This window comes from Physella acuta, unplaced genomic scaffold (assembly GCF_028476545.2).
Source record: "Physella acuta isolate Inbredline_101_S28 unplaced genomic scaffold, ASM2847654v3 ptg000917l, whole genome shotgun sequence".
Classification (NCBI taxonomy): Eukaryota; Metazoa; Mollusca; class Gastropoda; family Physidae; genus Physella; species Physella acuta.
In genome coordinates, this window is record NW_026732434.1 from 129,815 (window position 1) to 147,701 (window position 17,887).

Genomic DNA, 17,887 nt, shown 5'->3' on the forward strand with positions numbered 1-17,887 from the left:
CAACTGCAGAATTTTTCACTGGGCTTCATGACAGTTTTAAAGTTATGTGGAGGGTCACTATATATATATATATATATATATATATATATATATATATATATATCCGCCATGAAGAATTCCTGCCTACTGTATAGAAATATAATTATTATATTTTATATTACGTCGCTATTCCCCCCCCCCCCCCCCCCCGAGGTCTGCTCATAATTGTACAAATAATTAATATCCATTAAGAAACATTGAGAAAAGAATATATTGTATATAGAATATATTAATTATGCAAATATTCAATAGATGGGTTAAATATATTAATGCCTTTAAATAGGAAAAGTTCAACGTTTTCTTGTTTGACAATCCATAAGAAACTATACATTTCTCGTGCAATAAGCTTAAGGTTTCATAAAAGACATAAAAAGAAGTAATTGTATTTTAGTTTGTTGTGACAATAGTCAATTTTTAATAAGTAACAAACAAATGCCTGTAGGCTAGTTAATTTAGTATATGAACTGTTACTAAAATTAAAGGCGCGTTCCGGTAAACTACAATGTTTTCCAACAAATAACGATAATAAATAACTGTGTAACTATTTTCGTATTACGTAATTGAACGAATTTATTTTTTACTATTTTTACGTTTCAAATTACTTAATAATCTGTTTAGAACCTGTTTTATTAATAAATTTGTCTATTTTCTAATTATTCCAAACTAAAATATTGGTTAGCTTTGTTTCATACAGGTTTACTCCCCCTAATTAGCATAGTTATGGCTACTTGGTGGAAGAAGATCAATAACAATAACACAATTTCTGTGAATAGGTTATAACTTTAAAAATGTCCTCAGTGTAAGGTAACCTCGCACGTTTATCGTTTGTGCAAAAGTGTTCGTAACTTCTTTCTCAACTCAGTACACCAACATTGAAATGTATTTGTTTCAGCTTTTTAATAATAAACTTTTTACCAACATTCTCACTGTGGAGACTGTGCTACCACTAGAAATGACTAGATCTAGATCTAGACTTCTACCTCGGGACCTCAGTGGTCAACTTACACAGCTACAAAAAAAAACTCCATGAGTCACTCAATCATCAATGACAATGATCAGTATAAAACTGAAGCTTGGCCAGGCCACTCAAGCAACAGACCAATTCTGCTTATATACTAAGTATAATACTAGTCTAGTGGTATATAGACCTTAGCATCTAATTCTAAGACTAGATCAGACTAGATCTAGATCTAGTAGTAAACAATTGGAAATAAATTAGTAATAGATCTAGATCTAGTACTTTTAGTAGGCTATACAAAACTAACTCTACTCTACTGTTAGACTTAAGTCACTTAGTACTACTAGATCTACTACTTATTACTTAACTAATAATAACTTATAGGCCTACTACTTTAGTAGTTAAGTACAGCTACTACTAGATCTACTACTTATTACTAGTGTACTAGACTCTAGAATCTAGATCTACTACTAATTATTAATTGGTTAAATATTTATGGCCAAGGCTATTCCCAGCCGGTTGGGAATAGCCGTATTGAGGCTATTCCCAGCCGACTGTGAATAGCCCCAATACGGCTATTCACAGTCGGCTGTCATTTCATGCTAAATACGACTGAATAATATCTTAAAATAATAAAAGCATTTATTGTGACTGGGGAATGAGGTATAGATTAAGAGAGCAGTGCTATTTTTATTTTGTTATAAAAAAGTTATTACAATTAAAGTTTAGTTTAGCTTTTAGGCTCATATCAGACATATCTGCTACAGGCTACGTAGGTCATAGATGATCAATTATGCACTCTAAATTTATACACTAGAATATAATTAGCTATAATTCACAGTTTCCATCACACTTTTGTGTTTTTTTCTCTCTCACTCTCTTGTTTTTTTTTTGTTTTTTTTCTGATATGCCAAGAATAACGTCACAAAAAAAAAAATTAACAAATTAACATCTGATGGATTTGAACCCACACCTTCTGGCACGGCAGCCACTCCCAATGACCGATCGACCACACATCTTCATGCCTAGTTAGGTATTTTTATCATTAAATCTATCAAAAACGGTCACGTGAATACGACTGTGAATAGCCGTATTGGGGCTATTCAGTGTCACAGTCGACTGTGAATAGACACTTCGAATATTTATTATCACACAATCAATTAGGCCTATACAATTGTTTATTATAAAATTAAAACACACATGGATTTAGGCTGAGGGCACTGCTTAGAATAATAATATTAATAATTTAACAAACTAATACGGCCCACGAATAATTATTAAATAGGCCCCTAGGCCTAACTATAATGACCTAATTAGTAATTAATTGAGCCTAATAGTAATTAATTGAGCCTAATAGTAATAATAGGCTTTGCATTGGCTCAATAATAATACTTTTTAATAGTCATAAAATAATTATGATTCATTTATTTATAGTCTCGCATTCAAATCATGACAAGATTTAGTGAGATGAGCAGTGTTTTCATTTGTTGAGATAGGACCCTAAAAAAACCAAATCATCACCAGAAACCAGAGTGATACTTTACAGGGTTAGAGGTCAATTTCAGATTTGCGACCAGAAGACAGACTAGCTATATATATATAATTCTCTTCTGGGAGACGCTAGAAAACAAGCTGTAAGTGCGCTCCCTACCACCCCCACCCCTACATGGTCTGGTGAGCTAAATGTTTACAAGCAGAGACGGGTTTAGTGATGACTATTAGGGGCAGATAATTTAGTTTGAAGCGATTTTAAACGTAGGGGGGGGGGGGGTAACTAAGTGGAGTTTACTATAATGGAGGGGGGGGGTTATCATCCTTAACGAGCTACTTATAGTGCTTTAAAGAAATATTTTCAGTGGCAGCGTTGGTACTGTCGAATTCACAAATTATGAATTACTGAAAAGTAGAAAAAATAACAACTAAATAGCGGCGTATGATATGCAGCGGGTCGGCTCGTATATATAATTCTCTTCTGGGAGACGTTAGAAAACAAGCTGTAAGCGCGCCGAGCAGTCCCCTCTTTTCCTCTCTATGCATATCGCAACCACCCCCACACCCACATGGTCTGGTGAGCTGTAGTTCACACTAAATATTTACATGGTAGAGCCGGGTATAGTGACGGCTATTAGGGGCAGATAATTTAGTTTAAAACTATTTTATTCTTAGGGGAAGTAACTAAGTGGAGGCTGCTTTCACGTGGGGGGGGGGGGGGGGAAGGAGGGTTTTAGTGGTTTAAAGCAAATATTTTCAGTGGCAGCATTGGTACTGTCGAATTCACAAATTATGAATTACTGAAAAGTAGAAAATAAAACAACTAAATAGCGGCATATGATACGCCGCGGGTCGGTTCGTAATTTATAATTCCTATGCCTTAGTTTTTATGTAATTTTTTTAATTTATGAAGATTCACAGTCTTTTTTTTAAAGCTTATTTAGTAACAGTAAGCCCATTTTACAGTGTTCATTAGCTTGAATTTTTTGTGTTTTTATTTTTATATTTTTTGTAAAATTCTTAAACAATTTATAATTTAAGCAAAACTTGCATGTGAGATATAAATCTCGGTCTGTGTTAATCTTTTTCCTATTCTGCTCTTTTATGTTTTGCAGGTAATAAGATGGCAGTCAAGTTTATAATGCAGCTTCAATCTTAACATTGTTAGTCTTTATATAAGCTGCCATCTGTATGTAGCTGTCCATATACTCAAATTAAAGATAACATGCAGTTTTTTACAAAATCATGTAACAGCCATGGGAAAATCATTTCCTCAGCAGTTAACACCCACACCAATTCAGTTAAAAATGACAATGAGATTACAAGTTATGAGTAACCAAAGAAAAAACTCCCCAGATTCTGGGATTTGTAATTTGGATGGCTTGCCAGTGGTCTCAACAGCCGAGTTAGATGAAGTTGATGTACTCAAAAGTCAAATAAAAGCCAGAGCCTTAGGTTGTCATGCAGAAGAGTTGAGGGATCGTTTGGATGCCCCAGAACTCAAAGAGGATTTTGATAAGTCTTTAACATATGTCAGTACAGTTTTCAAATCTCAAGACTGTCGTCTTGATGATACAGATGCTACATTATCTATTTCCAGTGACAATACTATTGAATATGATCCATCGGACAGTCAAACGAAGATAGCAGAAGGCAGCTTAAGCAAATTAACATTAAATGGGGAGCAGAAGTTTGAAAATGGGTACATAAGCAGTGATACTGCCAAGACAAAGCAGAATGCACATCCAGGATATCATAAAGTTATGCCTTCACCTGTGTTTACTGATGACCTGCCAGTGAACGTAGGTTCCAGCTCACGCTTTTCAAAAGTTCTGGAGAACATTTCATTGCCGTTGTTGTACATACCGACGACAAAGCAGCTGGTCAAAAGCAATGGAACGTTGCCAGAGTCTTTTAATGCTGATTCTAATAATGTACATACAGATTATAAATTATTGTTAACACCAGAAAAAGGCTGCTCATGCAATGAATCAGAATCCGCCAGCTCCACATTAGATCTGTCATCTAGCGAACTGCTTTGCCCACACTCGTCCATACACAAAGCCCATAGCGCACAGGAGTTTGGTTACAAATATACAGACAGTGACAGATGCACTCTTCACAGTTTGGACAGCTATCCAGGTTACCATCACAACTTTGAGCCCAGCCCATATTTGTTTGCAGATAATTCTAGTCTATCTAGTGTCAGTACAGGCACAGATTTCTCCGTATCTGCTGTCTCTGTGGGTGAGGAGTACAACATTGAATCCAACGATGTGTCTGACGACGCTATGTTCATGGATATCAATTTGCATTCTAGAAACTCTTTTGACAAGGGATATAATTCCTCTTCTTTGGATAGTGGTTATGGGGACAAAAGAGCCCCTCAGTTTCAAGAGACAGCAAAAAAGAAGTCATTTACAAGCTTAAAGTAAGTTTTTACTTGTTTGTGTTTATTTATATTCCTATTATATTATGGTTGATAGTGTCATCTTTCTTTGTTCCTTTGTGGGGAGCAAAAGGGCTGCAACCACATCTCATCATCTGACTTTGTTTTAGGCAGCTCTCTTAATTTGCACTTGTAACCCTTGCCTCTTCTCCAATTCCCTTTGCCAGCCTACTTTCCTCTTCCACTGGGGATTCCAGTCTAAAGCTCTCCTCGCTATTTTATCCTCTACCCTTCTCATGGTATGCAAAACCCTTCCGTATGCTTTTAATGCCCCTGTCTATTGGTTGTTATGTAGTTTGCCACATGTCTTGATATGACATTGTGTTGATGATGTTGATGTGCTAAGAAAGAATTTTAAATTAGCTAAGTTCCCTTTCAGATCGAATGGACAATAAGGCAGATGAAGTAAAGTTTATCTGTTCCTTGTGACCTCAGCATACAGGATGTGTAGTCAGTAGTCATGTCCCCTACTACTTCATCATGCATTCCCTTACTGCACGCTATAATAGTAAATTGTAACATAATAATATGGTGCTTATAAAATCACTTGTAGGTCAAAGATATATTTAGCTTGTGTTGCTACCCATTATGCTTACCGTTACTCTAAAAGCAATACTCTATTAAAAAACTCATTTAGATTCTTAATTCCCTACCAGCATCTATACAAGTAGCCCTGATTTACATTTTTTTAAATATTCTTTGTGACATTTGTAATCACAGCCTATAAATAAAAACACTATCATAAAATGTTAATTAATATAAAATTATCAACTAAAGGATATATGTTGGGTGTGAATTACATTCCAAGTACATCTTACTCTAATGAATAATTTTGCATTCAAGCTGTCTGTCATCTATATATATAATTCTCTTCTGGGAGCCGTTAGAAAACAAGCTGCAAACGCTCTCCCTACCTCCCCACCCCTACATGGTTTTAGTGAGCTGTGTTCACTCTAAATGTTTACAAGCAGAGCCAACAATTTTAAAGGTAGGGGGGGAGGGGGGGGAAGGAAGGGGGGGGGGTTATGGTCCTTAACGAGCTACTTATAGTGTTTTAAAGAAATATTTTCAGTGTCAGCGTTGGTACTGCCGAATTCACAAATTATGAATTATTGAAAATTAGAAACAACTAAATAGCGGCGTATGTTATGCCGCGGGCCGGCTCGTATGTGATAATATACATTACTTAATTAATATCAAACTTTTTGGTTTGTTTAATAAACTGATATACTAGCAATAGAATAAATTATACTAAGAGAACAAGTTTTAATATAGTTAATCATCAGATACATTCCTTACCTGATTTTTATTTTTTTAAATGTGATACTAGCTAAGAAAATGCTAAGCCTCATTGTCCATAAACTTTTTTGATCATGTTTTATTTTCCAATCAATCTTTTCAACAAGTTTTATTGTCAAATGAATCTCTCAGAAACCTGTTCTCTAAGAGAGCAAAGGAAGAAAGTCCTCCAGGTTGGAAACTTTTTGGCAGGATACCTCCCAAAGCTGTCACTATCCGAGACCCCCATGAGATTACTACTGAGTTTCAAGCACGCCAGCGCAAGGTTGAAAAGCCAAGTTTCCCAGCAAAGAAACAGAGTACTGAAGTTATGTCAACAACAGCTTTGATATTAGAAAATCGCCCTACGTGAGTTTATATATTTATTTGAAAAACGTAAACAATTTAAACTCAATATGTCCAACTATATTCCTTAACAGCTTATGAGATATATTACTAAGAATATTCAGCTTTTTTTTCCACTGATTTTATTAATTTATGAAATTGCTTTGCTTTTTCTTTTTTTTTTTTTTTTTTAAATAATAGTCATTCCAAACATTGTTGTTTAATTCTTTAAAATCATAGCAAATAACTTGTTTTAAAAATTTTATTCTCAGAAATTTACCCACTAAGAGCCCAGAAGAAGCAGAAAAACATAGGCAGCAGTATGAAGCAATGGTAGAAGCAGCAAAGAAAAAAGGTACCATTTCTTTCATTACACATTCGTATCCACTTACTGTTATAATTACTTAATTGTTTTTTAAACAATATGAATTTCAGTTATGTGAATGTTCCTAATTTTTATTGCATTGTTTCTAAATTACTGGTTTTATTTTAATGCATAATTTGAATCAGATTTAAACAGCACCCTGATAATTACATCAATTAATTCTGGAGTTGTGAAAAAAATGTAAAAATAAATTGTTGTAATTTGGTTCAGTAGTTCTCAAACTCCCTTGTTTGATAGGTATTTAATGAATTGATGTGAGATGATTGTGTGCTGGTTAATTCAGATCTGGCTACTTGCCCAATTTAAAAGAAAGTGTTGTTGTTTTTTTTAGAAAAGAATTAGCAACAAAATGGCTCATGACTAACAAAATTAGGCATGTGTAACAGTGACATGTTTCTCATCTTTAGAGTTGAAAGATATGAAACAAAAGAAGAAGCAACTACAGTTACAGAGAAAGCTTGAAGACCAATTGATGGCTGCTGCCCGTGCATGGGATACAGACATTCTGCCCAACTGGGAGGCTATGTGAGCTAATTATAATTTAAAAAAGCAATTAGTGTTCAGTTCTGGCCTCTATTTTGACCTGCCTAATGGATGTGTCTGCTTCTCTGTTTATTTTCTTTCAAAACTGCTAATGCAATGTTTACATTCTCTTTGCTAATGGCGTTAGGAAGAGGGTGTTTACTCAACCTTTTGGGAATTCCCACATAGCTGTTTACACTTGTTATTTTTCAAAACCTTCAAAACAGGTGTGGCACAAGCATTTCATTTATAATTGTGCCTTCCACATGTTATTAAAATAAAACAGATGCTTTAATTGACAGTTTGATTAAATGACAATGATGGCGGCAAACATTGTTAATATTTAATTAAAATGCGAACTAATCTCAAACAACATCTGTTGTAACCGTTATTTCCCTTAAAACACTGCCAGTTTTTAATATTTCGCACAGTTGTGTAAAAAAAATTATTGATTGCTATACATGTTTGTTTTTTTAAATTTGTAAATGTTCTCAGCATACTGAGAGACTATAAATAATATATGCTGTTAAAAATGTTACTATTTAATTATCATAATAGTTACATTTTTTAAGTATACACATGTCTAGAAAAATGTACTTTAAAAACTTGAAGTATCAATTAAAATAGATAGCCTATTCTTAGACATTGAACACTAATTGATTAACAAATGACATATAAGCATAAGCCTCTAAAAGAACAGTGTAATAGAAAAGTTTGATGTATCTCTTCTTGCAGGCGGCACAGTAAGAAAGCAAGGGATTTGTGGTGGCAAGGGTTACCACCTAATGTCAGGGGAAAGGTGTGGCAGTTGGCAATAGGAAATGATCTGAACATTACTCATGGTAATTCATAATTTGGATACCTCTTATAAGATTTTATAACTCTAGTATGTTTGATTAATGCTGACACTTGTATACAGAGGTAATTGAAACAGATTAATTCTTCTTCATCTGCCCCCATGTGTCTTAGAGAAGACAATGTAATTGTAGTCAAAAAGATTGATGATATATTTGTATTTAAATATCAACTTTTTAATAAAGTTCATGTCTATACTTCTTGATTACATAATATTTTGTAATACTTTACTATTTTTTGTTCTTTCTAATCATCCTTCATTCTTAACTGTCTTTTTTATTAAATATTCCCAATTACGTACTCATGTAAAATATATATCAGTCTGGTTTAATTATGGACTTGTTCACTTTCCTCTTAGCACTGTACAACATCTGCCATGAACGAGCGGAAGAAAGAATAAAACTTGTCAGAGAGGAAAGCTTTACCAACTTGTGTGCAGAAGGTAGATAAAAAAGTTGTAGATAAAAAGTTAATGATAAAATTTAAAAACTTCTATTTCTTTTCTAAAAAGTACAATTATATTTAAAACAGTTTAACTTTTTTTTTTAAATTGACGTAAAATGATATTGTAAAATTTATTGTAGATAATTTAAGCTGCAATAGTACCATTTCTGAAATAGTTGTGAATTATTTAGGACTTACTTGTATAACTTGACCACTTGCTGACCTATCGTAGGTGCTGCCACACTGCAAGAGCCGTCCAATAAGGAATCTAGTGTCAAAGTTATAAAACTTGATGTATCAAGAACATTCCCACAGTTGTGTATATTCCAAAAAGTGGGTCTTTGTATTTTCTAAGCTTGTTTATTCATTCTTAATTACATAATACAGCATACATAATACAGATATTTTTTTATTGCCGTTTTAACAGTTAAAATTATATATATTTTATTTTGTTTTATAGGGTGGTCCGTTTTATGACCTGCTACACAGTTTATTAGGTGCTTATGCTTGTTATCGCCCTGATGTTGGCTATGTGAGTTTTAAGTATTTTTACTTGAGATCCTTCATAGATACGTATCAGTCAAACTAATGTTCAGCAAAATGAATATTTTCAGGCTTGTTATATAGTTTAAATTTACAAGAACGCAGTGTTCTGAAATGAAATTTTTAAAATAAATTTTAAGAATCTGTAACCAGATTAATTTCACGTCTAAAATGTTGAATTGGCTTGTTTGTTTGTTTGTTTTTATATCATGAAAGCTTTTTGCTGCAACATAAAAAATAGTATAACACAAAAGCTATTAGATTCAATTTATTTTACATTCTTGAATAAAACCCCTTGAAATTGAATAATTATTAACAGTTAAATATCTAATACAGTTATAATATTTTTGAAATTTAAATTAATTTGCTTGAATTCATTAGTATTCATCAAACATTTAGTATTCATGAAATAATTAGAATGTACACAATAATTTTTATTCCTGTAATAATTAATATTTCTTTGAATTCAAGGTCCAGGGCATGTCTTTTATTGCCGCAATTTTATTACTTAATATGGATGTGGCTGATGCCTTTGTTTGCTTTGCTAATCTGCTCAATCGGCCATGCCAGCTGGCTTTCTTTAGAATGGATGAGGCATTGGTAAGTTTTAAAGTAAAAACTTATTTGTCGAGTAGAATGCTTGAATAAAAAATTTTGCACTACATTTTTTTTATATTTGATTCTTAAGCAAGTTTTAAAGCTGTGTCCTTTTATAAGTAATTTAAATGTTGTTTACTTTCAAATGGCTAAGATTTAGAAGTATTTTTTATGAGCAGGGAACATTTTAATTGAATATAATATTGCTCTTTCCAGATGACTGCCTACTACAGAACATTTGAGGAGTTTTTCAAAGAAAATCTGCCAGATCTTCATGCCCATTTTCATGCCCAAAATGTCACTCCCAATCTTTATCTAATGGAATGGTAAGTCATAATGAATACTCTTTGTAGATTGAACATTTGGCTATTAGAATAAAGAAACCAGGGTTTATATTTTACAAACTGCATTGGATACATATGTTGAAGTAAGTTCTGTATAATGTACTGATTATTTTTCCTCAAACTGTTTCAGGGTTTTCTTATTGTACAGTAAATCTCTGCCACTTGATGTTGCCTGTAGGGTGTGGGATGTCTTCTTTAGAGATGGGGAAGAATTTCTATTCAAAACAGCTCTTGGTAATAGCTCAATCCAGCTTGTTTACATACCATTTTTGTATTACCTTGACATTATCTTGACATACAACTGAATCAAATACTGCCATTTTTCAATCATCATACTTTTTTTTTGTTCACAATATTCACATACATTAAAATATTAAAACTAAAAGCAATATAATGAAATTATATATGAAATTATCTATTGTGTCTAAATTTGAAGGACATTCATTTTTATATAAAAACAAATTTAAAAATATCTAATATTAAAAAATATTTTTAAAACCATACCTTTACAATTAATTAAATTATAATATAATTGAAGCCCAATGTGTGGTTTCAACCTCTTTCCCTCGGGATTCAAAAGGAAAATGATAAGATTTCTTCAAATATAGTGTCCTTGATTTCTTTTTGTTTTTAAATCCTTGTTGTTTCCAAATTATGTTGCCTACTAGATTTCCCTTTTTGTGCCAAAAACAAAAGTAGTGCACATTTTTCAGGCGCGTAAGATTTCTTAAGCTCTTATACTAATATTAGATGCTGCTAGTCAAGAAAAGTTAAGAAAATTTTGCCCACATATTTCATTACATTACATTGTTATACCACGTTTACACTTGCGACATGTATACTATACCTTTCTTGAAAAAAAAACGTCGCAATAACTGAGTAGGCTCTCCTATTATCTCCTATTATAGTATACATGTCGCAAGTGTAAACGCGGTATTAATATAACAAGAAGTAGAAATTTAAACCTTTTTCCTTTTTTTATTCAACTAATTATTTAGCATATTAAGAAAGTTTAGCAGTAATGACACTAAAATAATCTTGTACTCCATCTTACTAATTCTAAATGTCTAGTTTCAATAGCTTTAGTATTTTAAGGATGTTTAATTTTTTTAAATTTTGAACTCTTCAGCCATCCTCAACATCTTTGAAGTGATTTTGCTAAAGATGGACTTCATTCACATAGCTCAGTTCCTCACTAAACTGCCAGAAGATATCAATGCAGATCAACTGTTCCGAGAAATAGAAAACGTGAGGATGTTTATAGACAAAAAAGGCTTTCATTCTGTGCATGCTTTTTTCAAAGATCTCCATGACAGTGTCTCTTAGCAGATAGCTCTAGTGAATGTGGGTTAAGTGATATAAGTGATTTAAGTGAGTCTTGAATGAAAGTGAGACTGCCTCTTTTACGTGTTTCAACAATGAAGCAATAGAATTTGAAGAAGATATATTTGAATACTTTTTTTAAGCCAGTGTGAGTTTTTAGTTGTAGAGTTTAAAAATTATTTTAAGCGCATGTATTCTGAAAAAAATTGAAACCTCAAATTAATTTTTACTATACTGTGAATGAATTATTTTTTTTTAAATAAATGCCTTCAGAAAACATTGGCCTTTCAGAAATATTTTATATTTTATGTATAATGTATTTTTGACTTGAGCCAGATCACACATCTCATTACAAATGAGCAGATGATCAAAGCATACCATCTTAGGTTATATGCAGTTTTTTACAAATAGTCTGTGAAATCCAAAAGTAATCAATTCTTGTACTGGAAAAGTCAATGTACATTGTAGTTTAATACTGTAGTTTTTGTCTAGACTTATTGCTGTGTAGTCTTTTATATTTTTTAAGTTTAAAGAAATTCAAACTCACAAATTGTTTTAGTTTTGAATAATATACCTGTTGTTGCAAAGTCATTTTGGAGGTTTTATTTTTTTTCTCATTTCTACTTAAAATGGTTTTAAATTTTAAGTTTGTGTCAGCGTTCTTTGCTTCTTTTAAAACAAATTATACACTAAGCTTAACTATTAAAAAATAAGGTTATCAATTCCAAAAAAAAGTGTAAGAAAAGAGTAATTTTTTATTTATTTCAAGTTCTCAAAAATGAAATTTTAAATACATTGGTAGCAATAGACCATTTTCAATTAATTGTTTTTGAAAAAATTGTCAGCAGATTTTCTAATCATCAGGTTCACTATTTTAAACATATGTATACAAATTCATGCTCAATATATTAAAACAATTAAAGGCTGCGTCTCCTTTTTTACACCTATTGGCATTTATACTAACTCAATTGTTATTTGAGTCATGTATGGACTGGAACAAAAAATGATTGATGGCTGTGTATGAATGGCAAGGGAAGGAACTTTGCTTCATGTTTGGGATTCGCCCAGACTTAGGGGGGGAAAAAATGGAAGTGCTGACGTTTTAAAATAGCCTGTACTTCAGAAAAAGGTAATGAGATTATTTTCTAAATATTTCTGTATTTTAAAAAAAATAATTCCAGAAATAGATGCTAAATTTTGACATTTCTTGTTTCTGGAGTACAGGCTAAACCATCTTGTCTTTCAAGTGTGTTATGTCCCTTGAGCTGGCTGAATGTAAAGTTTATGTATCACCTGAATGCGAACCATGTCAGGCAATGTACTGGGATTGTTAGACCGATTCATTGTCTTAAGCTTGTGTGTTGATAGTTTTTTTTTTTTTTAAAAACCTCTACCTAAAATGGACAGTTTGTTAGTCATGTTTAGTCAAATAGTGTGTAAACTACCATAACAGCATAATAAACAGATGTTTAGGATTAATTTTTGTAGGTAAAAAATGTTTTACTAAGAAGTTTACTTTAGTTAAGAAATGTTTATGCTAGTTTGTAAGAAAAGTTGTCTTCTCTAAGATGGTCTTTAAAGCTTTTTATTTGTCTGCCTACACTGTCATGACAATTAATGCAGTTAACTATGCATGAACATGTGCTTATAATGCTTCTTGACTAACCTATTGTTTTTTTTTTGTTTCAAACTAACAAGTTAGCAATAGCAGTGTGATGCTATAGAACAGCACAGTACCTCATATCTTATGGCTCCTAAAGATGTTAACACAGATATAATCTAAATGCTATTTGATGTCTTAGGGTCTATTTTTGCTGGGTTTTTTCCTTAGTACTTTTTTAACTCAGTGAGGTTTTCCTTAATAATTAGCTATTTCAATTTATTTTATTATTTTTTTTTGGAAAGTTATTTATTTAAAATTAAAATGACAAATCTTTTGGCTATAGATCTTGTTTTCTGGCATAAAAAAATGTTCAGATAGTTTGTTAACAATAGTTACATCTTTATTTGTTTTTTAAAAACAAGTTTTTTTATATAAGTGATATACATTTGAGGTTTTACCCCCTACCACCAATCTTAAGATACTTGTTTTACTAGTTAATTAAAAGGTTTGCATTTGACTAGGTCCTTGATTAAATTTGCATATCATAGTTTGAAAGTTCATTTTATGGGTATTTCAAATAAAAGAGGTATATCTTACTGACAAGGACAAATAGCATTAATGCAAAAATTAACAGTTCATTTTTAAAAATAACAAAATTAAAGTATATTTATGAAAAATCCTATTTTCTTATTGTAAAACTTCAATATAATTTTAACTCATCAAAATTCCATTTAAACCACTTTTGTTTAATGTGTTTTTTTTTTTTTAAATACAGCAAAGATATATAATATTTTTATAAAGAATTTTACTAACACTAATTTTCAGAGTGAATATTTGTTCTCTTGTGGTCACCTGCTGTCATATTTAGAAATTTTAATCATAAATGTAATTATAGAAAGAAATTTGCTTGAATTTTGTGATAGCTAATTATTAAAAGCAACATATTTACACTTTCCCTAAAATGCCTTCATCTTGAATATAACATCAGTAATAAATGCTTTAGACAGTGAATGTTGATAACCACAGTAAACATACATTGGTTGCATATTCGTTATAATTTTATTTTGTTAACTGTATCCATTTTTCCAATACTTAAGCCATGATAGAGTTGGGAGAAAGTTATTGTTTGTGTGACAGTGAATGATGTTTTCTCTACCTGTCTTGTAACAAGACGAAGCCAAATTTTTTTTAAGGCAAGAATGGGTGTCGTGTATCAATTCAATTACTTTTATTTGCTTAAATGTTGTTTATAGGATTTTTTTAAAAATTATTTAGGAATTTTATTTTTGTACCATGCATAAAAATTCAGCTTTTTAGGTAAAACGCCCAGAAGTGTTTATATAATAAAAAAAAAAGTCTGTCAATATATATTTGACAACTAGTGTTAACTTAATACGTTTATGTAGAAACCATCAATAATTTTTTATTTCACTGCTACAGCAAAGCAACAATCCAATGCAATATGTTGTGATAATTCTGTCTAGTACTTCAAGCAATGGTGAATCCAACTACTCTTCATTCACATTCATGTATGTTCATTTTGTTACAACAAAATTTGTGAATCAAACTTTGCAACATTTCATTGTTTGTTTTTTTGGTTGTTTTTTTTTCAGATGTCTATATTTTATTTTTCTACTTGCTTCAATTGTTTTGTTGCTGTTTAGGTACGTACAGATTTCCCCATGTTCCTATTTATCTTGATATTATATGCATATTTCCTACTTATTGATATTAGTACATCTGTGAAACTATAGAGCCTCTTTTTTATTGTAAACCCCAGATTTTTTTACACAGACTAAATGGTGTAGTTTTATCAAATGTATTATATATATTTTTTTATCATCAACCTGTTTTCCTTTGTTTAAAATATTATTACGTCATCTAAACATAATTACCAATAGTTTTAAGGCATTTTTAGATTTAAAATTGGTAGGCTGAGCTTTTTTTTTTTATTTATTAATTTAAAAAAAAAATAAGTGTAAATTCAATAACTTTTGCAGATGTATAACATTAAATGGAGTGCATCTTTTCAAACATATCCACATCCAGTTTGTCTTAATCATGATCTGAATTTTTAAAATGAAAATCTGTTCAAATATATGTAACAAGTCTATTAGATATTTTTTTTATGGTTTTCCTTTCACCATCTGCACAATTACTTTAAAGTATCAGATACACTTATGATTTCTTATGTTGTAAAACATTACAAGAAATACCTAAATGGCATGGATGGTCAAACTCATCCCAGCTTATGTTGTTTAATAAGAAATTTAAAAAATAACATGCAAAACTGAAAAATTGTCTTGATTTAATATGGCAACAGGTATGAATATTTTTTTCACCACTGGAATCATTCCGAGATATGTCTAGGGTCAGTCTGTTTTAAATATTTTTAGCTATTATGTTGAAAGTTTATTGAGATTTTTTTTATACACAACAAAAACAAAAGATGATGTTTTATATATAGGTATATTTTTATCACAACTTTATTAAGCTAGATAAATTTAAAAAATTGAAATTTTTAAAAAGATGGTGTATTATATAGTTTTGAATATTATTAAAAAAAACAATTATTGGGTATATATATTTGTATATGTTCTTGGGGTGAGTGTATCCCATCAGGCATCACACAACTTCTTTAAACCGTTGCATTATGGCATGTCTCATTAAGTCAACTTAAAACAGTTTCAACACACCTTTACCATTTTAAAAACAAAGTTCAAAGCTCTCTATAAAAACATTTTTCGTGTGTGTATAACTTGTTTAAAACAACTGGTTTTAAGTCTTAGCTAAACAGATCATTTTTCTAAGCCTGTCTAGACTAAAAACATGTTTTTGAGTACTCAGATTCTTGCAACAAACATTGTGTTTCTTTTTTTTTTTTAAATGTGTACATATTTTATTGTCAAATCATTAGTGTCTGTCAATAAAACACTAATCATTTTATGCATAAATAAAGAGATATATTGATACTATTCATGGTGTTTATTTTAATTTTAAAGCTAGTTTTAAAGTCTGCTTTTGTTTTTCTACAAGTGAATGACAAGGAAAAAGAAAAACTTGTAGATTCTCTACACCCTTTTCTTTTATTCTGTTTGATAGCCCTTCATATTTTATTTATAGCTATTTACTTCTTTATTTTCAATTGAAGATGATCTCAAGTGCTTTAGAAAATCTCCAGTTTACTTATTCCCCTTTATCTTACTTGTACATACATTAGTGATAACGCCCTCTTGTGAGGTGCGCTCTCCGCAGTTGAAGATTAAAACAGGCCGTTGTTTGGGCATGTTTGTGTAATGACGTAGACCCCCACACGGAAGGTGCTTTTGAGATTGTGTTGACAAGGCCAATAAACCCTACCATGCTTTTTAAATATGTATTTGTACACAGAATGCTTAAGGAAATCCAAAAGCATATCAATTACCTCAGTGGCGTAGGCAGGGGGGGGTTAGGGGGGGTCATAACCCCCCCATAGACCCCTCGGTATATAGAAAAAGTATGAGGGGGGGGGTGCAAATCGAAAGTTTGAGGGGGGGGTGCAAATCGAAAGTTTGAGGGGGGGGGGTGCAAATCGAAAGTTTGAGGGGGGGGGTGCAAATCGAAAGTTTGAGGGGGGGTGCAAATCGAAAGTTTGAGGGGGGGGTGCAAATCGAAAGTTTGAGGGGGGGGGGGGGGGTGCAAATCGAAAGTTTGAGGGGGGGTGCAAATCGAAAGTTTGTCCCCGGGTAAAAATTGGACCCCCCCCTTGAGACGATCCTGGCTACGCCACTGAATTACCTTATGATCTTGGAGTATGGGTGCGGACCTTAGTGACGGAGAAAGGGGGGGGGGGGAGTGGCGTAGTAAAATGAGATGTCATAATTGCATTTTAAATAACTAATACTAATATAAAAACAATCTCGGCAGAAATTTTGAATTTTAAAGGTTGCTTTTTTTTTAAATTGTAATAAAAATGTTTCAATAGACTGGCTACATGTAAAAAAATTGTGGATATAGACCTACTACTTGATGTAGGGGCCTATTTGTAATGTAAAGGTAGACAACCAATATGCCTACATATCAGTAAACGTGCTTGAGATTGAAGACTTCAAGCATAACCAAAAATTCTAAGCCTGCATGCAAAAAAATAGAAAATAAAACGTTAAAAAAACGTTCTAAAGAAAATAGTTGCTAAAACGTGTCAGCGACCAACTTCCTTACTAATAAAGTCCTATTGGAGTACTTTTAACCGCGTGTTTTTATGAAGGTTTTTTTTTTTATTTTTTTTTTAATTTCCATTTGAAGACAATTTTTTTTTCTTATATAATGTTACCACCTCATGCCACAGTGAACGCTTTCAAACTGTTACCATCACATCATCTCGTACCCCTCCCCCTCCGAAGCACGTCTACAGTCCCTCCCCTCCCCACCTTTCCCAATCCAGAGGCGCAGCGACCCTTCCCGGCGCCCGGGGACAAACTTTTCGATTTGCATCCCCCCCCCTCAAGATTTCGATTTGCACCCCCTCCCACTCAAACTTTCGATTTGCACCCCCCCCCCCTCAAGATTTCGATTCGCACCCCCCCCCCCTCAAACTTTCAATTTGCACCCCCCTCAACCTTTCAATTTATTTTTCCAACCCATTTTGGCGCCCCCTAAGGTCGGCGCCCGGGGATATATGTCCCCCCCCCCTCGCTACGCTACTGTCCCAGTCATGAACAAAATATGATTT

The 17,887-nt window shown here is 32.4% G+C and overlaps 1 protein-coding gene across 2 annotated transcripts; it reads left to right on the forward strand.

The window, feature by feature from the left end:
• Nucleotides 1-758: 758 nt before the first annotated feature.
• Nucleotides 759-12,951, forward strand: LOC131953350 (TBC1 domain family member 14). Of its 2 annotated transcripts, none has more exons than XM_059316503.1 (13): nucleotides 759-843; nucleotides 3,604-4,919; nucleotides 6,369-6,584; nucleotides 6,833-6,915; nucleotides 7,353-7,470; nucleotides 8,203-8,309; nucleotides 8,681-8,764; nucleotides 8,999-9,099; nucleotides 9,227-9,298; nucleotides 9,781-9,909; nucleotides 10,123-10,232; nucleotides 10,381-10,484; nucleotides 11,380-12,951. In XM_059316503.1, the coding sequence occupies exons 2-13, from the start codon at nucleotides 3,745-3,747 to the stop codon at nucleotides 11,574-11,576; spliced, it is 2,496 nt and encodes an 831-aa protein (XP_059172486.1). In that variant the 5' UTR covers nucleotides 759-843; nucleotides 3,604-3,744; the 3' UTR covers nucleotides 11,577-12,951. The 2 variants fall into 2 exon arrangements, with proteins under 2 accessions (XP_059172486.1, XP_059172485.1); XM_059316502.1 differs by having other exon boundaries at nucleotides 776-838.
• Nucleotides 12,952-17,887: the final 4,936 nt, after the last annotated feature.

Excerpts from the sequence above, each read along its gene's own strand:
- LOC131953350 (XM_059316503.1), top strand. The coding sequence starts at position 3,745 with ATGGGAAAATCATTTCCTCAGCAGTTAACACCCACACCAATTCAGTTA. Across the intron at positions 8,765-8,998 it reads TACCAACTTGTGTGCAGAAG|GTGCTGCCACACTGCAAGAG; the intron begins GTAGATAAAAAA and ends GACCTATCGTAG. Across the intron at positions 9,100-9,226 it reads AGTTGTGTATATTCCAAAAA|GGTGGTCCGTTTTATGACCT; the intron begins GTGGGTCTTTGT and ends TTTGTTTTATAG.